At 41.4% G+C, this 19,643-nt stretch overlaps 2 protein-coding genes across 2 annotated transcripts in view; one reads left to right on the top strand and one right to left on the bottom strand.

The window, feature by feature from the left end:
* The first annotated feature begins 100 nt into the window (after nt 1-100).
* On the top strand, nt 101-8,369 carry guk1a (guanylate kinase 1a). Its single transcript, XM_083653862.1, has 7 exons — nt 101-184; nt 4,544-4,657; nt 5,834-5,875; nt 5,997-6,232; nt 6,424-6,508; nt 6,595-6,680; nt 7,057-8,369. Exons 1-7 carry the CDS (start codon nt 151-153, stop codon nt 7,099-7,101), a joined length of 642 nt encoding a protein of 213 aa, XP_083509988.1. The 5' UTR covers nt 101-150; the 3' UTR covers nt 7,102-8,369.
* A 3,054-nt stretch (nt 8,370-11,423) lies between these two features.
* The window catches only part of obscnb (obscurin, cytoskeletal calmodulin and titin-interacting RhoGEF b), a gene marked incomplete at its 5' end in the record, with an annotated part of 85,995 nt that continues 77,775 nt past the window's right edge, over nt 11,424-19,643 (bottom strand). The window contains 4 exons of the mRNA XM_083653515.1: nt 11,424-13,731; nt 17,681-17,723; nt 17,939-18,032; nt 18,586-18,715. Coding sequence (XP_083509641.1) covers nt 12,618-13,731; nt 17,681-17,723; nt 17,939-18,032; nt 18,586-18,715 — 1,381 coding nt within the window. The 3' untranslated portion in view covers nt 11,424-12,617. The remainder of the gene's footprint in view (nt 13,732-17,680; nt 17,724-17,938; nt 18,033-18,585; nt 18,716-19,643) is intronic.

Genomic DNA, 19,643 nt, shown 5'->3' with positions numbered 1-19,643 from the left:
CGAATGTTTTAATGTTTTGGCCCGCAGTGATGACGTCATCACTGACGTCAGCGTACTGTGCTGTGGCTAATGGCTCTCACAAGGAGAGCGAGTAGAGGGAGACACATCCTCAGGAGACAGACACACAATCTCGGATTAAAGTCATTGCCGATGTACATGAGATATTTTTCCAGGCTCTTTTCAGGTAGGACGACGTGTATTTGTTCGGTCGTTGCGTTGTGTCAGTTAGCCTACTAGTTATCTGCCATCCACTGTCATTCCCGTAATAAACCATTGATAGCAGCCAGTTTCTTCTAGCAGAATAAAATGGCTAATGTCTTCATTGTGTAACGATAGGCGATGGAAAGTTTACTTCTTTTTTACATATTAACCGACTATGCATTAGGCTTTCTCATCTCACTATATATTAAGATACTGGCACAAATATCGAGGTACTGAAGGACAGTAATGAAATGGATTTTGAGAAGGTGGCTTAGCTTACTTGTGCACTTTCTAATGACAAATGATGAATGAAACGAGTGGTGATTGGTCTGACATCCCATCCCACTCCAGCATCAGTTGGATGGGAATAAAGATGAAATAGAGGATGACCAGATATGACAGTTATCTTGACAGAACATCCTTGTTGCATGTACCGATAGAAAGTCTCTCTTCTGAGCAATTAACGTTAGCAGACTGAACATGCTGCTCAGTGATCAAATTGAGACCTAATGGATTTCACAAGACACATGAAATAGGTTGGTGTCAGGCAAAGATCAATCACATGGTGTTCGGTGCACATGGTTTGATTGAATCTAGGCACAAACTAGTGTCAAGCCGTGCTCATTGCCAACTCACATGTCCCTCATTTCCCTTCAATACAGTAGTCTACTCTGTCAGGTTTGAAAAGTTGAGTCTTATGTGGACCAGCTGCAAATTTCAGAAACATTGCCAACACGAGATGCAAATCAGATTAGTTTAAAAAAGTGCTGAGGTTCCTTGAGCTCCAGGGCCAGGCCTGCGATCCCACCTGGTATTAACTCCCGAGTGTTGATCAGTTCAATTGACCAAGAAGCCTGCTGATAACGAGGATCTTTAGATTTATTTTATTTTATTAAAATGTTTATGATTATTAATGAACATAATTTGAAAGTCAACAACAAGCAGCACATGATGATGTCGTGATGACACAGTCAAAAGTGTGACAGTCACCAGCATATGTTTTCCTGATGCTAACAGAAAGCTGAAGCAAATTCATTTCTCAGAGAGAAAACCTATTGAACATCCAGTGGGATATAATAGGCTAGTTTAAAAAAAACTCCTGACTGTGTAAATTAATGTGTGACTCACTCACTCCTGTCCCTTTAATGAGCCAAGTTGCTGTTGATGGTAAACATTGAAGAGGCCATTGGAGAATGACTGTCACTTGCAGCTGCAGAGACGACCTCGCTGCCTCTGTTCTGCTTGGAGACAGTGAGGGGTCAGAGTTCATTTGACTAATAAGAGGTCATCAAGCTTCAGAATCCTGAAATGAAGAAATGAACAGCGACTCGCACACTGCAGGCCTCCAGTGTACAATTATTTATTGGTGCAATAAATACTTGGACATTGGAGCCCTGTTGGAGCTGTTTATTTGTTCATTTCAGCATTTGGTCACTTTCGTCTCAGCACCTGCCCTCTTGGGTTTGGATGTGCCGTGCGTGCATATTCCTAAGGAACATTCCTTCGATGTTCAACCAGCTTTGTATCATTACAAAATCAGTAGTATATCAGTTTTGCAGTCATTCATTTAGTTTGGACAGTTATTGAGAGTTGATTTGAGTTCAGTTTTAAGTTGTGGACCAGTAATGTAATTTGTGGGAAACAGTGGATGGATAAATCCAGAAGGAGGTGGTAATGCAACATAAACGATGCCAACTGCCATAAAATACCACAGAAGAAGAAGAATAAACTGATGAAATCACTTCCGTCACAAATCGTGACTGACACTGCCCGGAACCCACTTAGTCAATTTTGACTAAAAGATAATACTACGGTACTGATTTTGTAATGATACAAAGGTGGTTGAAAATCGGCAGTGTTCCTTTAAGCTTCAGAATCCCCCTTAGTTTATATGCTGTTTTTGTTGACTTTTTATTTTATTTTTATGCTTTCATACTTGACTGATGTAAATAATAGGCCTAGTCGCGATGTGTTAACCATGAGGCCGAGTCTTGGTCTGAGAAGATTGCACCAGGGTGGGAATTTCGTCATTTTAGTGGCAAGGCCATCTGGCCTTCGTCATCACACATTTTTTCTAGGGCCAGGGCGGGCACAAAGGCAATTGCTCTATTGACCTCGTGAAGAGCGATTTTTTTCTGAAATGTGTGTTAAAATGAGCCAATGACACATCCTGTGCATAGGGCAGGCTACATTAAACTGAGACCACTGATGCTTTTAAAGCAACTGACAGTAGCAGGCTGGTAGCAGCAGGGCACTGCCAAGGTGGCCTTAGGGATCTCAGGGCATCACGGCCAGAGGGAAGAGGGAGGGGCAACACAGGCCATGGCCTGATGGCCTCTGTGTAATTCCCACCCTGGATTGCACAATGACCTTCATTACGAGACCGTTGTCTCTTCATGGTTCAACTCCAACAATGTTGCTCAGTCCTGCTCCCGTTTTGTACTTATATTAATAGCTTACCAGCCATAACCTGTTTTTTACGTCTAATATTGTTTTGGAATATTTTCACTTTTTTTACCACTTCAGTAATTGAGGGATGGAGAATTTCCCATCATCTCTGGACAGAGTCAGACTGTTTACTGCCACATAGCCATGGTAGTAGTTTTATAGCAGAAATTAAGCACATAGGAAAATATCTCAATATACTTTATTTGAGACTTTATGTTCAACAACAAAAATCACCAGTGCATAATTATTGCCCAGCTCGCTCTCTCTCTCTCTCCCCCTCCCCCCCTCTCCTCCCCTCGCCCCCCTCCCTTCTGCACTTGCCCAACAAGACACTCGCATGCAAACAGGCAATGCCCATTCACTAGAAAAGCCCGTCTGCACACTCACATACTTCTCTACCTACTGAAGGAAGGTAAGGAGGCAGACTAGAGACGTTATTTTATCGCTTCATTGAATAAGGTTGCCTAAAAACATTTGTGGTTAAAGGGAAGTTATATTATATATACGGTATAGAGAGAGTAAGCTGAGTATTTTAGAAAGAAATTGGAAAATTCCCAGTAGCAGAACTAAGCATAATGCTGAGTTAGTGGCTGCCTGGCTGGCTGTATCATACTATAGGCAGTTTTGAACTTATGTTTCTTCCATGTTCTAGTTTTCTTGTAAGAGGATGTACTTCAAATACCTGCTGCTAGAGCTGGGCAATATATCAATATTATATCTATATCGTGATATGAGAGTAGATATCTTCGATTTGGGATATCGTAATATTGTGCATAAATGTTGTCTTTTCCTGGTTTTAAAGGCTGCGTTACAGTAAAGTGATGTGATTTTATGAACTTACCAGACTGTTCTGGCTGTTCTATTGTTTTCCTTTACCCACTTAGGTTATTATATGCACATTACTGATGATTATTGAAAATCTCATTGTGTAAAATATTTTGTCAAAGAATAGATGGGGATGGAATCTCTCTTTTCTTTAAATTTTATTTTGATTGTTTTAATAAAAGTGCTTGTGATATCTCCAATGTGGCTTTGACTTAGAACTGATCGTTTAGTCCACTTTGTAGAAAATCTAGATATATATATATGTGTGTAGTGTATCGCCATTCAGCCTAAAAATACAGAGATATGATTTTTGGTCCATATCGCCCAGCCCTACCTGTGCTGCTGATATTTCTTTAATAATTCAAGTACAAACCTATTTCTTGTAGGCTCTCTGCTATTTTTCCTTGTCACGCCTTTCTTTGCGGCCATCTCAAGCAGGGCCGGGCTCTCCAATTACAGTCGTACTAATGAGTAATTGTTCCATGACAGCACTGCCGCCATGGCAACCACAGGACTTGCTAAAAAGTGATTGCCTCTGCTGCTCTTATGGGAGATGTTTTGGTCTCATCGGTGTGTGTCAGCAGCTCAGCTGTTTGTGAGAACGACAGCCTTGTTATTTTTAATTACACTTTGTTCCACCGGAGCAGGACTAGTCTGAAAGTCCCGCGTTATATGACTCATGCCTTCCTATAAATGTAGCTGAAATCCACAAGCTGTCGGATTCCAGTGGATATTTTTCATCTCTTCACTTGGGTGCCTGTCCTCCTCTCTGACCTGGGTGCCTGTTCTCCTCTCTGACCTGGGTGCCTGTCCTCTCTGACCTGGGTGTCTGTCCTCCTCTCTGACCTGGGTGTCTGTCCTCCTCTCTGACCTGGGTGTCTGTCCTCCTCTCTGACCTGGGTGCCTGTCCTCTCTGACCTGGGTGTCTGTCCTCCTCTCTGACCTGGAGTGTCTGTCCTCCTCTCTGACCTGGGTGCCTGTCCTCTCTGACCTGGGTGTCTGTCCTCCTCTCTGACCTGGGTGTCTGTCCTCCTCTCTGACCTGGAGTGTCTGTCCTCCTCTCTTGCAGCTATGGCTGGACCCAGGCCTGTGGTGCTCAGCGGCCCATCGGGGGCCGGGAAAAGCACGCTATTGAAGAAGCTCTTGAAGGAGTACGAGGGCATCTTTGGCTTCAGCGTCTCCCGTAAGTGTGCTGTTGCCGGCTCTTATGCTACATTGATGCATTTGCCCATTCAGTTAGTTTGATACCATTACATTTACATTACATTACTCACATTAGTTTGATACCACTATCATGATCATCATACAGATTGTTTTCAATATCGATATGTATTGTTTGTATGTTGTCAATGTTGAGTAAGAAATGGAAAAAATGGAAAGAAAGTACCTATACTAAGCAACATTCATAATGTACACTTAAGCTGTAAATATGGGTCAAAGGTTACATATTATGTTAGCACATAGGAATGTTGCTGCATAGGAAATTGTTGTTAGTATAGTATAGGTACTTATCCATTTCTTGCTCTACACACAATATGGCTCACAACTCGCATGCAAAATCAGTACATTACATTAGGTCATTTAGCAGACGCTTTTATGCGAAGCGACTTCCAATATCACATTTTGTCAACAGTAGAGAAATCAACTATGCAACACAATCTATGACAGCTAAGACTTTCTGAAGGGATAGAGTAGCACTTGTAGAAAGTAGGGCTGGGCGATGAATCAATAACAATATATATCGGCGATAGACAATTCATCAATACAATAAGAAAATAGTTCTATATATCTATGTCCCTTGATAATGGCACGCGCTATGAGTGACACTCATTACAGCCAATCAAACAGACAAATCCTAAAGTTTCCACCCGAACATATTTATTACATAGCTGCAACACTCAAATAAGCTGGTTCAATTATATTGATATTGACTGATATGAAATATTTTATATCAATCATTTTTTTGGCTATATCGCCCAGCCCTAGTAGAGAGTAGTTTGAGAAGGAATAAGTAACATTAGTAGTAAATCAGTAATCACATTAATTTTCATCCCATTAAACCAAATGGTGATGTTAGGTTTGATGTCAAACAAAACAGAGATTTTATAATATTTCATATTTCAACCATACCGCATTTTGTCAGTTTTTTTATAAAATGTGCTTGCTATATCAGTTTAGATTAGCAGAATTGTGACACAATATCACCAAATCACATGACCATATGATTCCACTGAAAGACTATATAAAAATCATCAGTGTTCTCTAGTGGACCTTGGGGGGTGTAAATATATACTTATTAAGTCACGCTTATATGCAAATGTATGTCTTTCTATTCAAATCAATCCATTATGTTTCCCAGATACAACAAGAAATCCTCGGCCTGGTGAAGAGGATGGCAAAGGTGCGCTCTCCTTATTCTTTAGTGAATGCTTAGTTAATAACACTGAATCCCCATTTCTCACTTTCATATCCACTTTCTAGCAGCAGGATTTGTACTTTGCCTTTTTGTTGCCCTGTCTCAGATTACCATTACGTCACAAGGCAAGTTATGCAGGCATCGATCGACAACGGGGAATTCATCGAGAACGCAGAGTTTTCGGGCAACATGTACGGGACGAGTAAAGCCGCCGTACAAGACGTCCAGGCCAGGAACCTCATCTGTATCCTGGACATCGACATGCAGGGTGTGAAGAACATCAAACAGACAGACCTCAACCCCATCTACGTCTCCATCCAGGCGCCCTCCATGCCCATCCTGGTGAGGACATGGCGTATCTTTAAATCCATAACCTCTCAACCTGTTTCTGCCAGAAGTCCCATGTAAAAGAGAGCCAGAGGCCAGAGAGCCCAGGTGCCACAGTGGCCCGGTCATACAGGTTTTATATGTTCTGTGGATATTTCCGAACACCTGCGTTGAGTTGAAATCCCTTTCTGATTTTATTGTTTCAGGAAAAACGTTTAAGGGACAGAAAAACGGAGTCAGAGGAGAGCCTCCAGAAGCGTTTACATGCAGCCCACGTGGACATGGAGTTTAGTAAGTTATTTGTGTAAATTCAAGCTTAATAAACCAAATGATACTTTGAAATCTGATAGGTGTAACTTATTTGCTTCCCTTTCTAGGTAAAGAACCTGGCTTATTTGATGTTGTAATTGTCAACGATAGCTTGGAGGTTGCCTATGGGCAGTTAAAGGATGTTCTTCTGGAGGTGAGTTACCAGCCCTGTACATGATTAGATTATCAACACGCAGTGAAATACATTTTAATGCTTTCAGTTGCACATGAAGACACACATTCCGGCACCTTTGCACCATCAATAAAATAGATTTCCACCAAGCAGCATATTTCACTATTTATACCTCTTTGATAAACAGTTGCATTCCTCTGGAGTCTCAGATAAACTAGGTTTTTTGTCTGTTTTTTTGTGAATCACATATAGCACTAAACCACTAAATCTAAAGTATTGCTATAGTCTATTATTGTATTTGTCTGCATGTACTAACCTATATTACTAGGATATATATATAAATGTGTTGGGGCCCATTCCTCAGATTCAAATTTATTTATTTATTTATCTTTTCCAGGAAATTAAGGTTGTCAAGAAAAAAACAAGTGAACGCTCTTCGTAGGGGAGAAGGATCCTTTCCTTTAGTACCACCCAGCCACTCCTTACAAAACTGCAGACCTCCATTCCAGTCCTGAACATTCCCTCAGATGGCGGTCTGTGAAGTTCACATAACTTCCTCTAGTGTTTAACATGTTTAGAAGTAGTTATTATGAAATGATAACATACTGTAAATGAAAGTGGATTTCTTTTTTTACTTTATCATTTTTGTTGTTGCTCATTGACGGTTTTTATTTGGATTTGTTTGACATAGAAGGGTGCTCCAGTAATGGTTACTTCATATGTGACTGAGAGATGGTACGTAGTTTGTTCTCCTTTGGTCTTTATGTAGGCGGGGTTTGCCAAACACAGATATTCCTTGCATCCTTGTTTCAAAGTTACTCTGTTTCCCAGCCCAGCCTAATCCATGCATTTACTGCAAGTATAAACAGAGACATAACTCATTCAATCAGGTGGATAATCTGGTCTGTTAAGCATACAAAAGGGCATGTTTCTCGATATTTTTGGTTAATCATGGACTCAAACCTTGTGATGGCTGTTTCTGTCTGTGATTGGTCATGCTGCATGGGTGCTGTTGGATTCCCATGTAACACACAGTATGGCCTTTATTTGCCAGATGGCCACAGGTTCCTAATCACAGTCTGAAATGTTCCAAAGACAGAACAGTCAGAATCTGCTTTTTGTTTTGTTGAGGGACTCTTGTAGTGGATTCGGGCAGTTAAAAGACGTTAACACTCGGGTCTAAGGCTGGGTATCGATACTCGATACCAGTATGGTATCGACCAAAAATAACCCAGTAACAAGTGGTATCGAAACTTCTCCAGTCAAGCAATACCTGCATTTGATCCTTTTTGTAGACAGATCTGGTTTTGCTCAAAGCCAATCACCGCAAGCGTTATTCGATTTAATGCAACATGATTGGCCCACTACCGCAGCACTGATAACCCATACAGCCTCTGCTCCTTGCTTTCTAGGGAAACATGCAAGCCAACTGTACTGTTGAGAATTCCAATACTGGTTACTACCGTACCTTGTTTTACAGACCAAGCTAGTAAATTATCACATATTGTGTAAATCCTCAAGTTTGGTTAAACCCACAGCAGGATAATAAATGACAGTGATTACCGTCATGCTATAGTAGGATTCAATCCCATGAGATAGAGATTTTGCGTAATATTTAAATGCCCCATTTCGTGCAGTTGTTATCTGTTTAAAACTTGTCTCTGGGGTCCATAAAACAAGGTTCTGAAGTAGGGCTGCAACAACTAATCGATTCAATCGATTAAAATCGATTATTAAATTCGTTGGCAACGAATTTGATTATCGATTCGTTGGCTTTTTGGCCATTTTTTTTTTTTTTTTTTCCATATTTCATTTGAGTTAAATTCAGATTATCGAAACTGGATTAGCCTGACCAGTTCTACTTGTTTAACAAGCTGAAGCATATGATCTGCCTGTAATTCAAGAGAAGTCTGCCTTTTAATTTCATATTTAATTTTAGTTCAATTCAGATGATTGAAACTGGATTAGCATGGCCCCAGTTTAATTAAAAGTTATGACCAGTTTAACTAAAAATCATATAGCCTGCCTGTGATTCCTTTTTATTTCATATTAGTTAAATTCAGACTATTGAAACTGGATTAGCATGACCAGGTTAACTTGTTTTATTATTATTATTATTATTATTATTATTATTAACTTGTTTAAAAACATATAGGCATGTAATTCAAGATAAGTCTGCATTTTATTTCATATTTCATACAGTTCAAATAAGACTTTCTGAGCATGACCAGTTTGACTTGTTTAAATTTAAAAACATATAGGCCTGTAATTAAAGTCTGCCTTATTTCAATTGGTTTTTAGCCCTAGTTGCACTTTTTTGTTCATTTGAAGTTTATAACAGTGCATGAAGGCATTGTGTATTAAATTAATGCGCTATTTTTTGTGCAATTAATTTGAGTGGTTCAAAAAAAAATCCGAAATTTGGGTCGCGACTTCATGACAAGGAAAATAGTGGGTCCTGAGGCTACACCAGTTGAGAACCACTGCGTTAAAGCATTTTATTTAAGAAGATATGAAGATATCTTTTGCACTTACACCATACATTTGTATATATTTTGTATTCGTTCATGCCCTGTCAAAGCTATTTGATGTAGCAAAGCCCGGTGAGTTTTTGTTTAACAAAAAAAAAAGTTGTTTTTCAATAAACGGATGGAAACAATATCAGTTCATTTTTTAATCCGATTAATCGATTAATCAAACAAATAATTGACCGATTAATCGATTATCAAAATAATCGTTAGTTGCAGCCCTATTCTGAAGTAATTTGCCGAAAATTTCGCAAATTGAGTCTTTCTCCAACTGCTACAACTTCCCACTCCTGAACCCGCCCAGGGCTCATTAGGAAATGCGCTGTTCTTATGCATTATTCATGAGCAACTGCTCGGAGACCCCAGGTTGATCCATTTATGGTCTTTTTCTGGTAAACTGTGCTAGCTGTCCATTAAATGGTGTTTTTCAGGTAACCTAAGCAAGCTGGCCATTAAATGGGGTTTTGCAAGTAATCTCTACAACCCCCGGGAAACTGGGTTGTAGAGATTGTACAACTCCACCCCAGAGAATGGGGAAATTTTGATGCAATTCCTTTCCGTTGAATGAGGTGATTCATAGTAGATCAGCTGCCCTTGTTCGTACATCACAACAAGGACTCTCTGAGAACAGACTGTCAGGGGGCGGGGCTATGAGAAGAGAGCTGCGGGGAGGGGGAAATACAACTCAACATAATTACAAGGCTGAGGGATGACAACAGCATATAGAAGGTTTTGCACGGAATGGGACCTTTAAAACTGATATGGAGCATTGAATGTCATTTAAGGATTTTTCTTTTCTTTTTTGATCCCATCACTTTAAAATTTAGCAGTGTAACTCCAGATGTTTTTTTGTTTTACACTTATGTTGTAAATTTGTAAAACTTTTATATTGTATAGCGTTATCATTTTACAGTTTTACTTGTACAGTGGAACAATATTAAATGGACTCTTATTAATAACAAAAAGAGCAATTTAACTTTGAGAACAATTAAACAATGAGATGTTTATTCTGTACTGTATATCTTAGAATCAAGCACACAAGACATCCACTTTTACTTGAAAATTGAGGTAAAATCTGAGATCACTACCAGCTACTTAACTGTTAACATATTTGTAATTTGGTATGTTTTTCCATGGTGCACTGCCAGCGTAGCTTGCAGTGTGGCTACACAGGGCAATGTCAGGTGATAAGGTAGAATGGTTACTGGGTGGCATCTAGAGGGCGGCATTGACTATAAGTCTGGACTGAGACTCCGTCCGCCCGGTGGGCACACCGTGGGAAGTACAGGATCTGTGCTTGTTTCTTTTCTCCCATAACGGTCAAATCACTTCTGAATTTAGTCGATTTATACTAAAAATGTAGTGCCCAGAGTTTTATTCAGTCCCCTTTTAAAAATCCATTCCTTTACGCGGATAATTTTATAATCTATAATTTTGTTTTTTTGTCCCCATAGATAATATTTAATCATGCAAATATTACACCATACTCCTTGAGATGCATGCAGTCCTCTGGTCACGTATTTGCCACTCACCCAGCTCTTACGATCATTTGCTTGTGGAAAAAATATGAATGTGATTATGTATTTCTCAAGTGCATTAAAAGTCAAGTAGTAAGACTGTTTTGCCTTGTCGCCACTGTTTTGTATACTGGAAAGTGTTCAATCTTCGTTCAATATATTAGAATGCATCAATCTGGGAATCAAACTTATCTGTATGTTTGCTGTAAAAAGGAAGCGTAGAAGAAACTGTCATAATTGACTATATGCAGTTAATTTATTTCATTCAACATTGAGTACCCAAACATGTTTTTCCAAGAACTAAACATGTACACTACAGGCAATTACAATCTATTGATGCTTTAATATTGAAATACACAAAATTATCCATGTAATTGAAGAAAATACATTTCAACAATACAAAGAAAAACACCACACATATCTTTGAGAAGCAGTTATTCTATTAATTTTTGTTAATTGCATAGTAAGTTAGTAATTCTGTGAGCTGAAGTACTATGAACAAATGTCTGCGCTCGACTTAGTTTAATCATAGCCTGTTATGTTTTCTGATTACTTTTACTGGATTTAACACATTTGCTTTCAAAAAGCTAATACATGCTGTCACTCATCTAAACATCTACCACCTACACTTTTGAATATTCTGAGGTGAGTTCACTGGTCATTGCACTACATTAATAGACATTAAAATGTCTAAAAAGCAACACCATTTTTGTACAACATTCAGTTCACAATGAACTGCAGAAGCATGCTCCACACTGATACATGAAGCAAACAAATCAAATACAGTCGACTGAGATCTGTATATAGAGCTAGGTTGTCAGTCCACCTCACAAATGATTTACATGTAAAATGTCATATCTGTACAACTTGTACCAACACGTCAAGAAACTTCACAAACAACCAAATCTGTAAGGAACTTATTTTGGATAAGGGCAACATGCCTTTATTTTGACAGCGTACTTGCTTTTATTGAAAGTTTGACAAGTCAATGTAGCAAAACACAACTGTAATCAAAGTTCTTTGTTATTGATTTGTGCACAAGTTAGTGTTTCCTTTCATGGGATTCATTCATACAAACTCATCACTGTTGCATATTCATTTAACTTAGAGCAACACTTGAAAATAACTTTTACATAGCATGACACCTTGACTTCATTAACACATTTGCTGCTCCAGGAATCTGTAGCCAACACTGATGTTAAGGCTTTGATTTTACAAACTACAGTATCAATCACTGCAAAAGGAAACCTTGCTTGAAAAGTACAAAAGTAAAAACGGAGGAAAATATGCCTATAGTAACTGTGATTCAAAGTGAAAGCACGTGGCATCACTAAGGATACCCAGAGCAGTTAATATTGATGGGTGACAGTTCGTGAACTTGTATGAAGGTATGTATATGTAAAGTCAAAAGTGGCTTTAAACCTTTTATTTTACAAACTTCAACAAGTGACAAGGGAAACCGCAAAGGTATCGCCAGCACAGACACCGAAATGGCATTCACAGCATCTGCCGCTTAACAGTTCAATAGTCAATCCTGAATTTCATATGGTGTTTGTCCACTGCTGAATATTAAACAATATTGTAATATGTCATATTATGTCATAGCATTGTAACAGAGCAGCATATAACTGAAACCTGCTTACATTGACATCTAGCCTACATGATTATAACTAAATATTCCAAACCTGTTTTGAAGTTTTTCTGACTTTAACCATTTGACAACGGGCAAAAACTCACAGGACGGGCCAATCACTTTTCTGATGGGTTGCTTCAAAATGGAATGGTTTGTCATATGCAGTAAATGTAAAGGTTAGAATATGCTCTTTTTTTTTAAAAGTAGAAATGTCCCCATTTAAGACTAAAAGGGCTGTGGTACCAAATTAAAATAGCTTCTCCTCCAGTTATTTTCAAAGCTATTGGTTCTGATAGCGGTTATCACTAATTTGAAGAGTGACTGGGTTGCCCACTGACGTGTAGCCGTAGGTCTGGGTGGACACTTTGGTTTTAAAGCTCTGCTGCCTGCCCTCGACTCTCTGCACCTCTGAGCAGTACGAGGGTTTGACCTCCAGCTTGGCGTGGCTCACTTGGATCGGGATGTCCCTCGCTCTGCTGACTTGGGGGGCGGCGGACGAGAAAAGGCTGCTGGAGAGATGCTCCCTGAAGCGGCTGAAGAAACCGGGCCTCTGCCTCGGGGCCACGACGGGACGGCCCACGTTGAGGAGCACCGGCTGGCCCACCGCGGACCCGCCGATCTCCCTCTGGAGCACAGAGATCTCACAGGGCTTTTCGGTGGGGGGGCGGCTGGTGTCGGAGGAGCCGTAGGTCTCTCCTTCCTCTGGGACGTAATCCTCCAAGTCCTCGAGGGTCAGCACGTGCTCTCCTTGCGTCAGGATCTTAGGCGCCCGCTCTCCCAGCAGATCGCTTTCACCGTCTTCGTCATCGGGCTCGAAGATGACAGTTTCTTGATCGTCCGGGTCGTTGCTGTCCTCTCCATCTGCAGTCAGGACGGATGAGAGCTCGTGGATCTCTCCAGTGATTCCAGAGGCAGAGCCAGAGGGAGCGGCGCTCTCCTCTGCCTCCCAGGAGAGAGGCTGGCTGCTGACCTCTCCCTGCAGCTCGGCCTGCGCCTGCTCAACCAGCTTGTTGTTGGAATTGTTAGCGTTGGGGTTGTCTGGTGGTGACCTCTTGGGTCTGGCACCAGATGGAGTGCTTCCTCTCTCAGACCCTGCTGGTGAGAAGCCTCTCCTCCTGGGCAGCCTGGGTGATTTATTCACCTTGTACTCAATGACCTCTTCTACCTCCACCCACCTTGGCTTGGTATCCATCGACCTGGACGGAGCACGCTCTGGCTCAGTGACATAGAGGGTGGGGATAGTGGTCTTCCTCGGAGTGGGCATTCTCCTCTGCCTGGCTGCGGGAGGCTCTGGGGTGGAGGTCTCAGAGCGGTGGGCCCCAGTGATAGTCATACCAGGGGACTTGTGTCTCTTCATACGCGTGTTCTTCACCACAGTGGTTATAGTCTCCTCACTGGAACAAAGAGAAAAAGGATAACCGGCATTATCAGAGCTATAGAAAAAGATTTCCCCTTCAAAATGCAGGACTGCATCACACTGTTGATCAAAGTTTACAGACAGAAAACTCCACTCCTGCTGTAACTGTAAAGTACTGGAATTGAACTAATTCACTTCCATACACCAGCGTCATTTTCCTTGAATTAAACATAGCTAAAAGCTGTTGTGTGGTGGGCTGCGAAGTTATTTTGTACTCCCGAGCAAAACAAGGAAGCCATTGAGAATTGGTGAGAAGAAAAATGTGGATCTAGCTGTCAAGGAAGTAAGTTGGAATGTTCATCTTCCGCATATATGATCTTTGTGTGCAACACATGACATAGGAGAACGCCAGGATTGGGGGGTGTTTTGGGCGTGGTTTCTGAATGATGTCGCGCTCCGCAGTGTCTCATACCCATACTGGATGCCATTTAAGGCCAAAGTGAGACGCTCTGCCCAAAATGGAATACAAACAAAAACAAGCCTATTCTCATTAAACAGGACGATCAACACAACAGTGTAAAGTCTTGGTATCAAATAAATGCTGCAAATGTAAGGCTGCTAGTTATAGTAGGCAACACCACAGTGAGAACAGCCCCTCCTTTCATCATCCTTGTGGTAGAGCCCTTCACACTCACACTTTAAATACTACATGATAATGCATACATGGGGCCAGGGAAAGAGAGGCAGGCACACCCAACAGACCCTTTTCACGGGGGCCATTTTGTGTCGAAAAGGCAGGGTAAACACAGCTGCAAGCAAAACAGTAATGAGGGTTTCCAGCTAACAAAAAATGGAAGTTGGAAACCTTCAATAGTGTTTTGCTTGCACCTGTGTTTGTTTACCCTGGCTTTTTGACACAAAATGGCCCCCATGAAAAGGGTCATTGGCTGTGAACTGAATAGAGCAGGTGCACATTGATCCCATCTGCCTACACAACATAATTGAGTCCATGGCACCTTTATCAAGCTTTGTCTAGATTGCTAGGCCAAAGAATGATGCATTCAGTTGTGTCACAAAGCCAACAACCGCAGTAATAGTCTTTCCAAACCTGAAACTTGTTAGAATATTGTGCATGTTATCAATCATAAAGTAGAACAATTTACCTCAAGATGGGAATGCTGGGTTCAATATATAAAACCCATTAGGCCAGATTTGATCTTTTTGGATCCAAGATGAATGTCGAAAAGTGAAAAGTCGATTCCCTGTTTTGTTTGTTTGTTTTTTGTTTTTGTTTGTTTGTTTTGTTGCTGCTGTTGCGGCTGTTGTGGTTTTGTCTTTTCTTTTATTTCTCTAAAAAAAGAAAAAACCTATGGCAGTACATATCTACAATGTATACAATGCAAGTATGTAAAGATAATAATCTGTCAATAAAAAGTAAAAAAAAAAAAAAAAAAAAGTGCATGTTGACAAACTAGCTCACAAGGTATATTTCTTGGTAGGATGGTATAAGATGCAGAGGTGTTGTCTCCACTACAGGATGGTAGGATGGTATAAGATGTAGAGGTGTGTCTACACTACAGGATGGTAGGATGGTATAAGATTCAGAGGTGTTGTCTCCACTACAGGATGGTAGGATGGTATAAGATGCAGAGGTGTTGTCTCCACTACAGGATGGTAGGATGGTATAAGATGCAGAGGTGTTGTCTCCACTACAGGATGGTAGGATGGTATAAGATGCAGAGGTGTTGTCTACACTACAGGATGGTAGGATGGTATAAGATGTAGAGGTGTTGTCTACACTACAGGATGGTAGGATGGTATAAGATGCAGAGGTCTACACTACAGGATGGTAGGATGGTATAAGATTCAGAGGTGTTGTCTACACTACAGGATGGTAGGATGGTATAAGATGCAGAGGTGTTGTCTCCACTACAGGATGGTAGGATGGTATAAGATGCAGAGGTGTTGTCTCCACTACAGGATGGTAGGATGGTATAAGATTCAGAGGTGTTGTCTCCACTACAGGATGGTAGGATGGTATAAGATGTAGAGGTGTTGTCTCCACTACAGGATGGTAGGATGGTATAAGATGTAGAGGTGTTGTCTACACTACAGGATGGTAGGATGGTATAAGATGTAGAGGTGTTGTCTACACTACAGGATGGTAGGATGGTATAAGATGCAGAGGTGTTGTCTCCACTACAGGATGGTAGGATGGTATAAGATTCAGAGGTGTTGTCTCCACTACAGGATGGTAGGATGGTATAAGATGTAGAGGTGTTGTCTCCACTACAGGATGGTAGGATGGTATAAGATGTAGAGGTGTTGTCTCCACTACAGGATGGTAGGATGGTATAAGATGTAGAGGTGTGTCTACACTACAGGATGGTAGGATGGTATAAGATGTAGAGGTGTTGTCTACACTACAGGATGGTAGGATGGTATAAGATGCAGAGGTGTTGTCTACACTACAGGATGGTAGGATGGTATAAGATGCAGAGGTGTTGTCTACACTACAGGATGGTAGGATGGTATAAGATGTAGAGGTGTTGTCTACACTACAGGATGGTAGGATGGTATAAGATGCAGAGGTGTTGTCTACACTACAGGATGGTAGGATGGTATAAGATGCAGAGGTGTTGTCTACACTACAGGATGGTAGGATGGTATAAGATGTAGAGGTGTTGTCTACACTACAGGATGGTAGGATGGTATAAGATGCAGAGGTGTTGTCTCCACTACAGGATGGTAGGATGGTATAAGATGTAGAGGTGTTGTCTACACTACAGGATGGTAGGATGGTATAAGATGCAGAGGTGTTGTCTCCACTACAGGATGGTAGGATGGTATAAGATGTAGAGGTGTTGTCTACACTACAGGATGGTAGGATGGTATGAGATGCAGAGGTGTTGTCTCCACTACAGGATGGTAGGATGGTATAAGATGCAGAGGTGTTGTCTACACTACAGGATGGTAGGATGGTATAAGATGCAGAGGTGTTGTCTCCACTACAGGATGGTAGGATGGTATAAGATGCAGAGGTGTTGTCTACACTACAGGATGGTAGGATGGTATGAGATGCAGAGGTGTTGTCTCCACTACAGGATGGTAGGATGGTATAAGATGCAGAGGTGTTGTCTCCACTACAGGATGGTAGGATGGTATAAGATGCAGAGGTGTTGTCTCCACTACAGGATGGTAGGATGGTATAAGATGCAGAGGTGTTGTCTCCACTACAGGATGGTAGGATGGTATAAGATGCAGAGGTGTTGTCTCCACTACAGGATGGTAGGATGGTATGAGATGCAGAGGTGTTGTCTCCACTACAGGATGGTAGGATGGTATAAGATGCAGAGGTGTTGTCTACACTACAGGATGGTAGGATGGTATGAGATGCAGAGGTGTTGTCTCCACTACAGGATGGTAGGATGGTATAAGATGCAGAGGTGTTGTCTACACTACAGGATGGTAGGATGGTATAAGATGCAGAGGTGTTGTCTACACTACAGGATGGTAGGATGGTATAAGATGCAGAGGTGTTGTCTCCACTACAGGATGGTAGGATGGTATAAGATGCAGAGGTGTTGTCTACACTACAGGATGGTAGGATGGTATGAGATGTAGAGGTGTTGTCTACACTACAGGATGGTAGGATGGTATAAGATGCAGAGGTGTTGTCTCCACTACAGGATGGTAGGATGGTATAAGATGCAGAGGTGTTGTCTACACTACAGGATGGTAGGATGGTATAAGATGTAGAGGTGTTGTCTACACTACAGGATGGTAGGATGGTATGAGATGTAGAGGTGTTGTCTACACTACAGGATGGTAGGATGGTATAAGATGTAGAGGTGTTGTCTACACTACAGGATGGTAGGATGGTATAAGATGTAGAGGTGTTGTCTACACTACAGGATGGCATGATGTCAAACCAGGTAACAGACATGCTTCATGCACATGCTTCATTTGAGCCTAATCACACTTACATGATGATGGTTTTCTTTGGCATTTTAGTCTCCTGCTCAGTGACTACGGGGAAAACACAACCAATGAGACTTAATGGACAAAGCAAGATGATTAGACTAGACTAGAGTTAAAAAGAATTAAATCTACAATATGAGATGCATCAAACTATGCATCTATAAACTGGCATTATTATTATTATTATTACATATTCAGAGACTGAACAAAGATGTGCCTATTATATTAAGAGAATGAGAGAGAGTATGAATGTGAGTTCCTACCTTCAATGCTGATGGCCTGCTCTCCAGTGCGAGCCACAGCAGAGGGCAGGGCTAAGTCAGCAGCACACTTGGCACTTCCAAGACGATTGGACAACTGGCAACGGCAGGGAATATATTTTTAGGCTACTGAACAAATGGGTGTTATTGTGTTTAGATGGTGTCAACGGACTTAAATCAACCCTTCAGTGCATAACTAAGTATGATCCAAAAATGATCCAGAGTGAGCTAGTGTTGGTGCTCATTATTTTCTGTCTACATCAGCCATTCCCAACCTGTGGGCTGCGAAGCTATTGCAAGTGGGCCACCAAATCATTAGCAAAACATTACGATCTTCATGAAAAAAAAATATATTATTATGTATGAGAATGCATTTTCCATTGGTGAATTATTATTTAATTTCTAATAAATTATTTGTTAACAGCCCCTCACATTTAGTTTCTGATTTCTGTGTGGTGCTGATGGACAGTTCCTTTTATCGTTAATATAAAAAAGTGCTCTGAGAATGCATTATTTGGCCTCAGTTGGATGTGGGCCACAAACATTGAGATTTTCAAGTGGTCCATGAGTCGAAAAAGGTTGGGAAGCGCTGGTCTACATATTAATTAAAATAACAAAGATTTGAACATGGTGTTTGATTGTAGACCAACCTCACACTCGTAGTGTCCCAGGTCTCTCTCTGTCAGGCATTTGATTACCAGGACCAGCACTCCACTACGTTTCTCACTGTAGGTCTGATACTTCTCCTGGTCAGTCAGCAGCCTGCCGTCCTTGAACCACCTTGACCACACACAAGTATGTACAGTCAGAGACGAAAGGTAACACATTAGCCGTTTTCCCACATGCGTACCAGAAAATTACCTGTAAGTCAATATCGGACATTTCCCTTCACACTTCGGCTCGCGCATGTGGGAATCTAGCCTGGGTAAACCCATCCCCCACGTGACCTGCTCTCAGACCTGTTCAGTGACTGGGAACTGAGAGAGCAGGTCACGTGGGGGCTGGGTTTACCTAGGCTAGTGGGAATCTATCAGCGAAATTGCCTGTATGTTGGGGGGCGGGGGAGGGGGGAGCTTGTATGTATGTAGAGAAAGCAAATGCACGAAGCGAAATGTGGAAGTAGTTTGCTTTGATGTGCGCGAATGATTAGATGATGCACTTTGAAGAAGTTGGGATCCGTATCTGAGAGAAATAGTTGCTGGTTCGATGTTTATCCGTTCACCTGCGTCGCGTTGAAGCACTTTTTACAGACTGGCTTCGTTTGATGTGTCCGGGCTTGCCTTGCCTTCGGAAATCAGCACGCCCACACATGAAGCTGACATAGGCTACCGCTCTTATTATCACAAGATCATTTCGCCAGTTTGCTTTAATGTGCGCGAATGATTAGATTATGCCCGCTGGAACATTAAGCAACATGTGTAGGCTACACCTCGCCCATGAGAGAAGGACCGCTGTCGCGGAAAATGACTGGACCCATTTCCCGCTTGGTCTCCCTTAAGAGCATACCGCTCTTCTGACTGGCTCGAAACTGGTGAAATGTCGGCGACGACGGGGTCGCGCTTATACCGGCACAACAACTTTCCCACATGCAGGCAATAGACCACGTTCCGGTCATTTAGCGGTACAAAGCGCATGTGGGAAAACGGCTATTGAGTGACAGAATGAAGGACCTACATTTCATCTAAAGGTTATTATGGTCATATATAGC

This window comes from Poromitra crassiceps (assembly GCF_964638095.1).
Source record: "Poromitra crassiceps genome assembly, chromosome: 17".
In the NCBI taxonomy this organism is placed as follows: Eukaryota; Metazoa; Chordata; class Actinopteri; order Beryciformes; family Melamphaidae; genus Poromitra; species Poromitra crassiceps.
The sequence above is the reverse complement of the archived record's forward strand: the minus strand, read 5'-3'. Positions and strand labels throughout refer to the sequence as shown.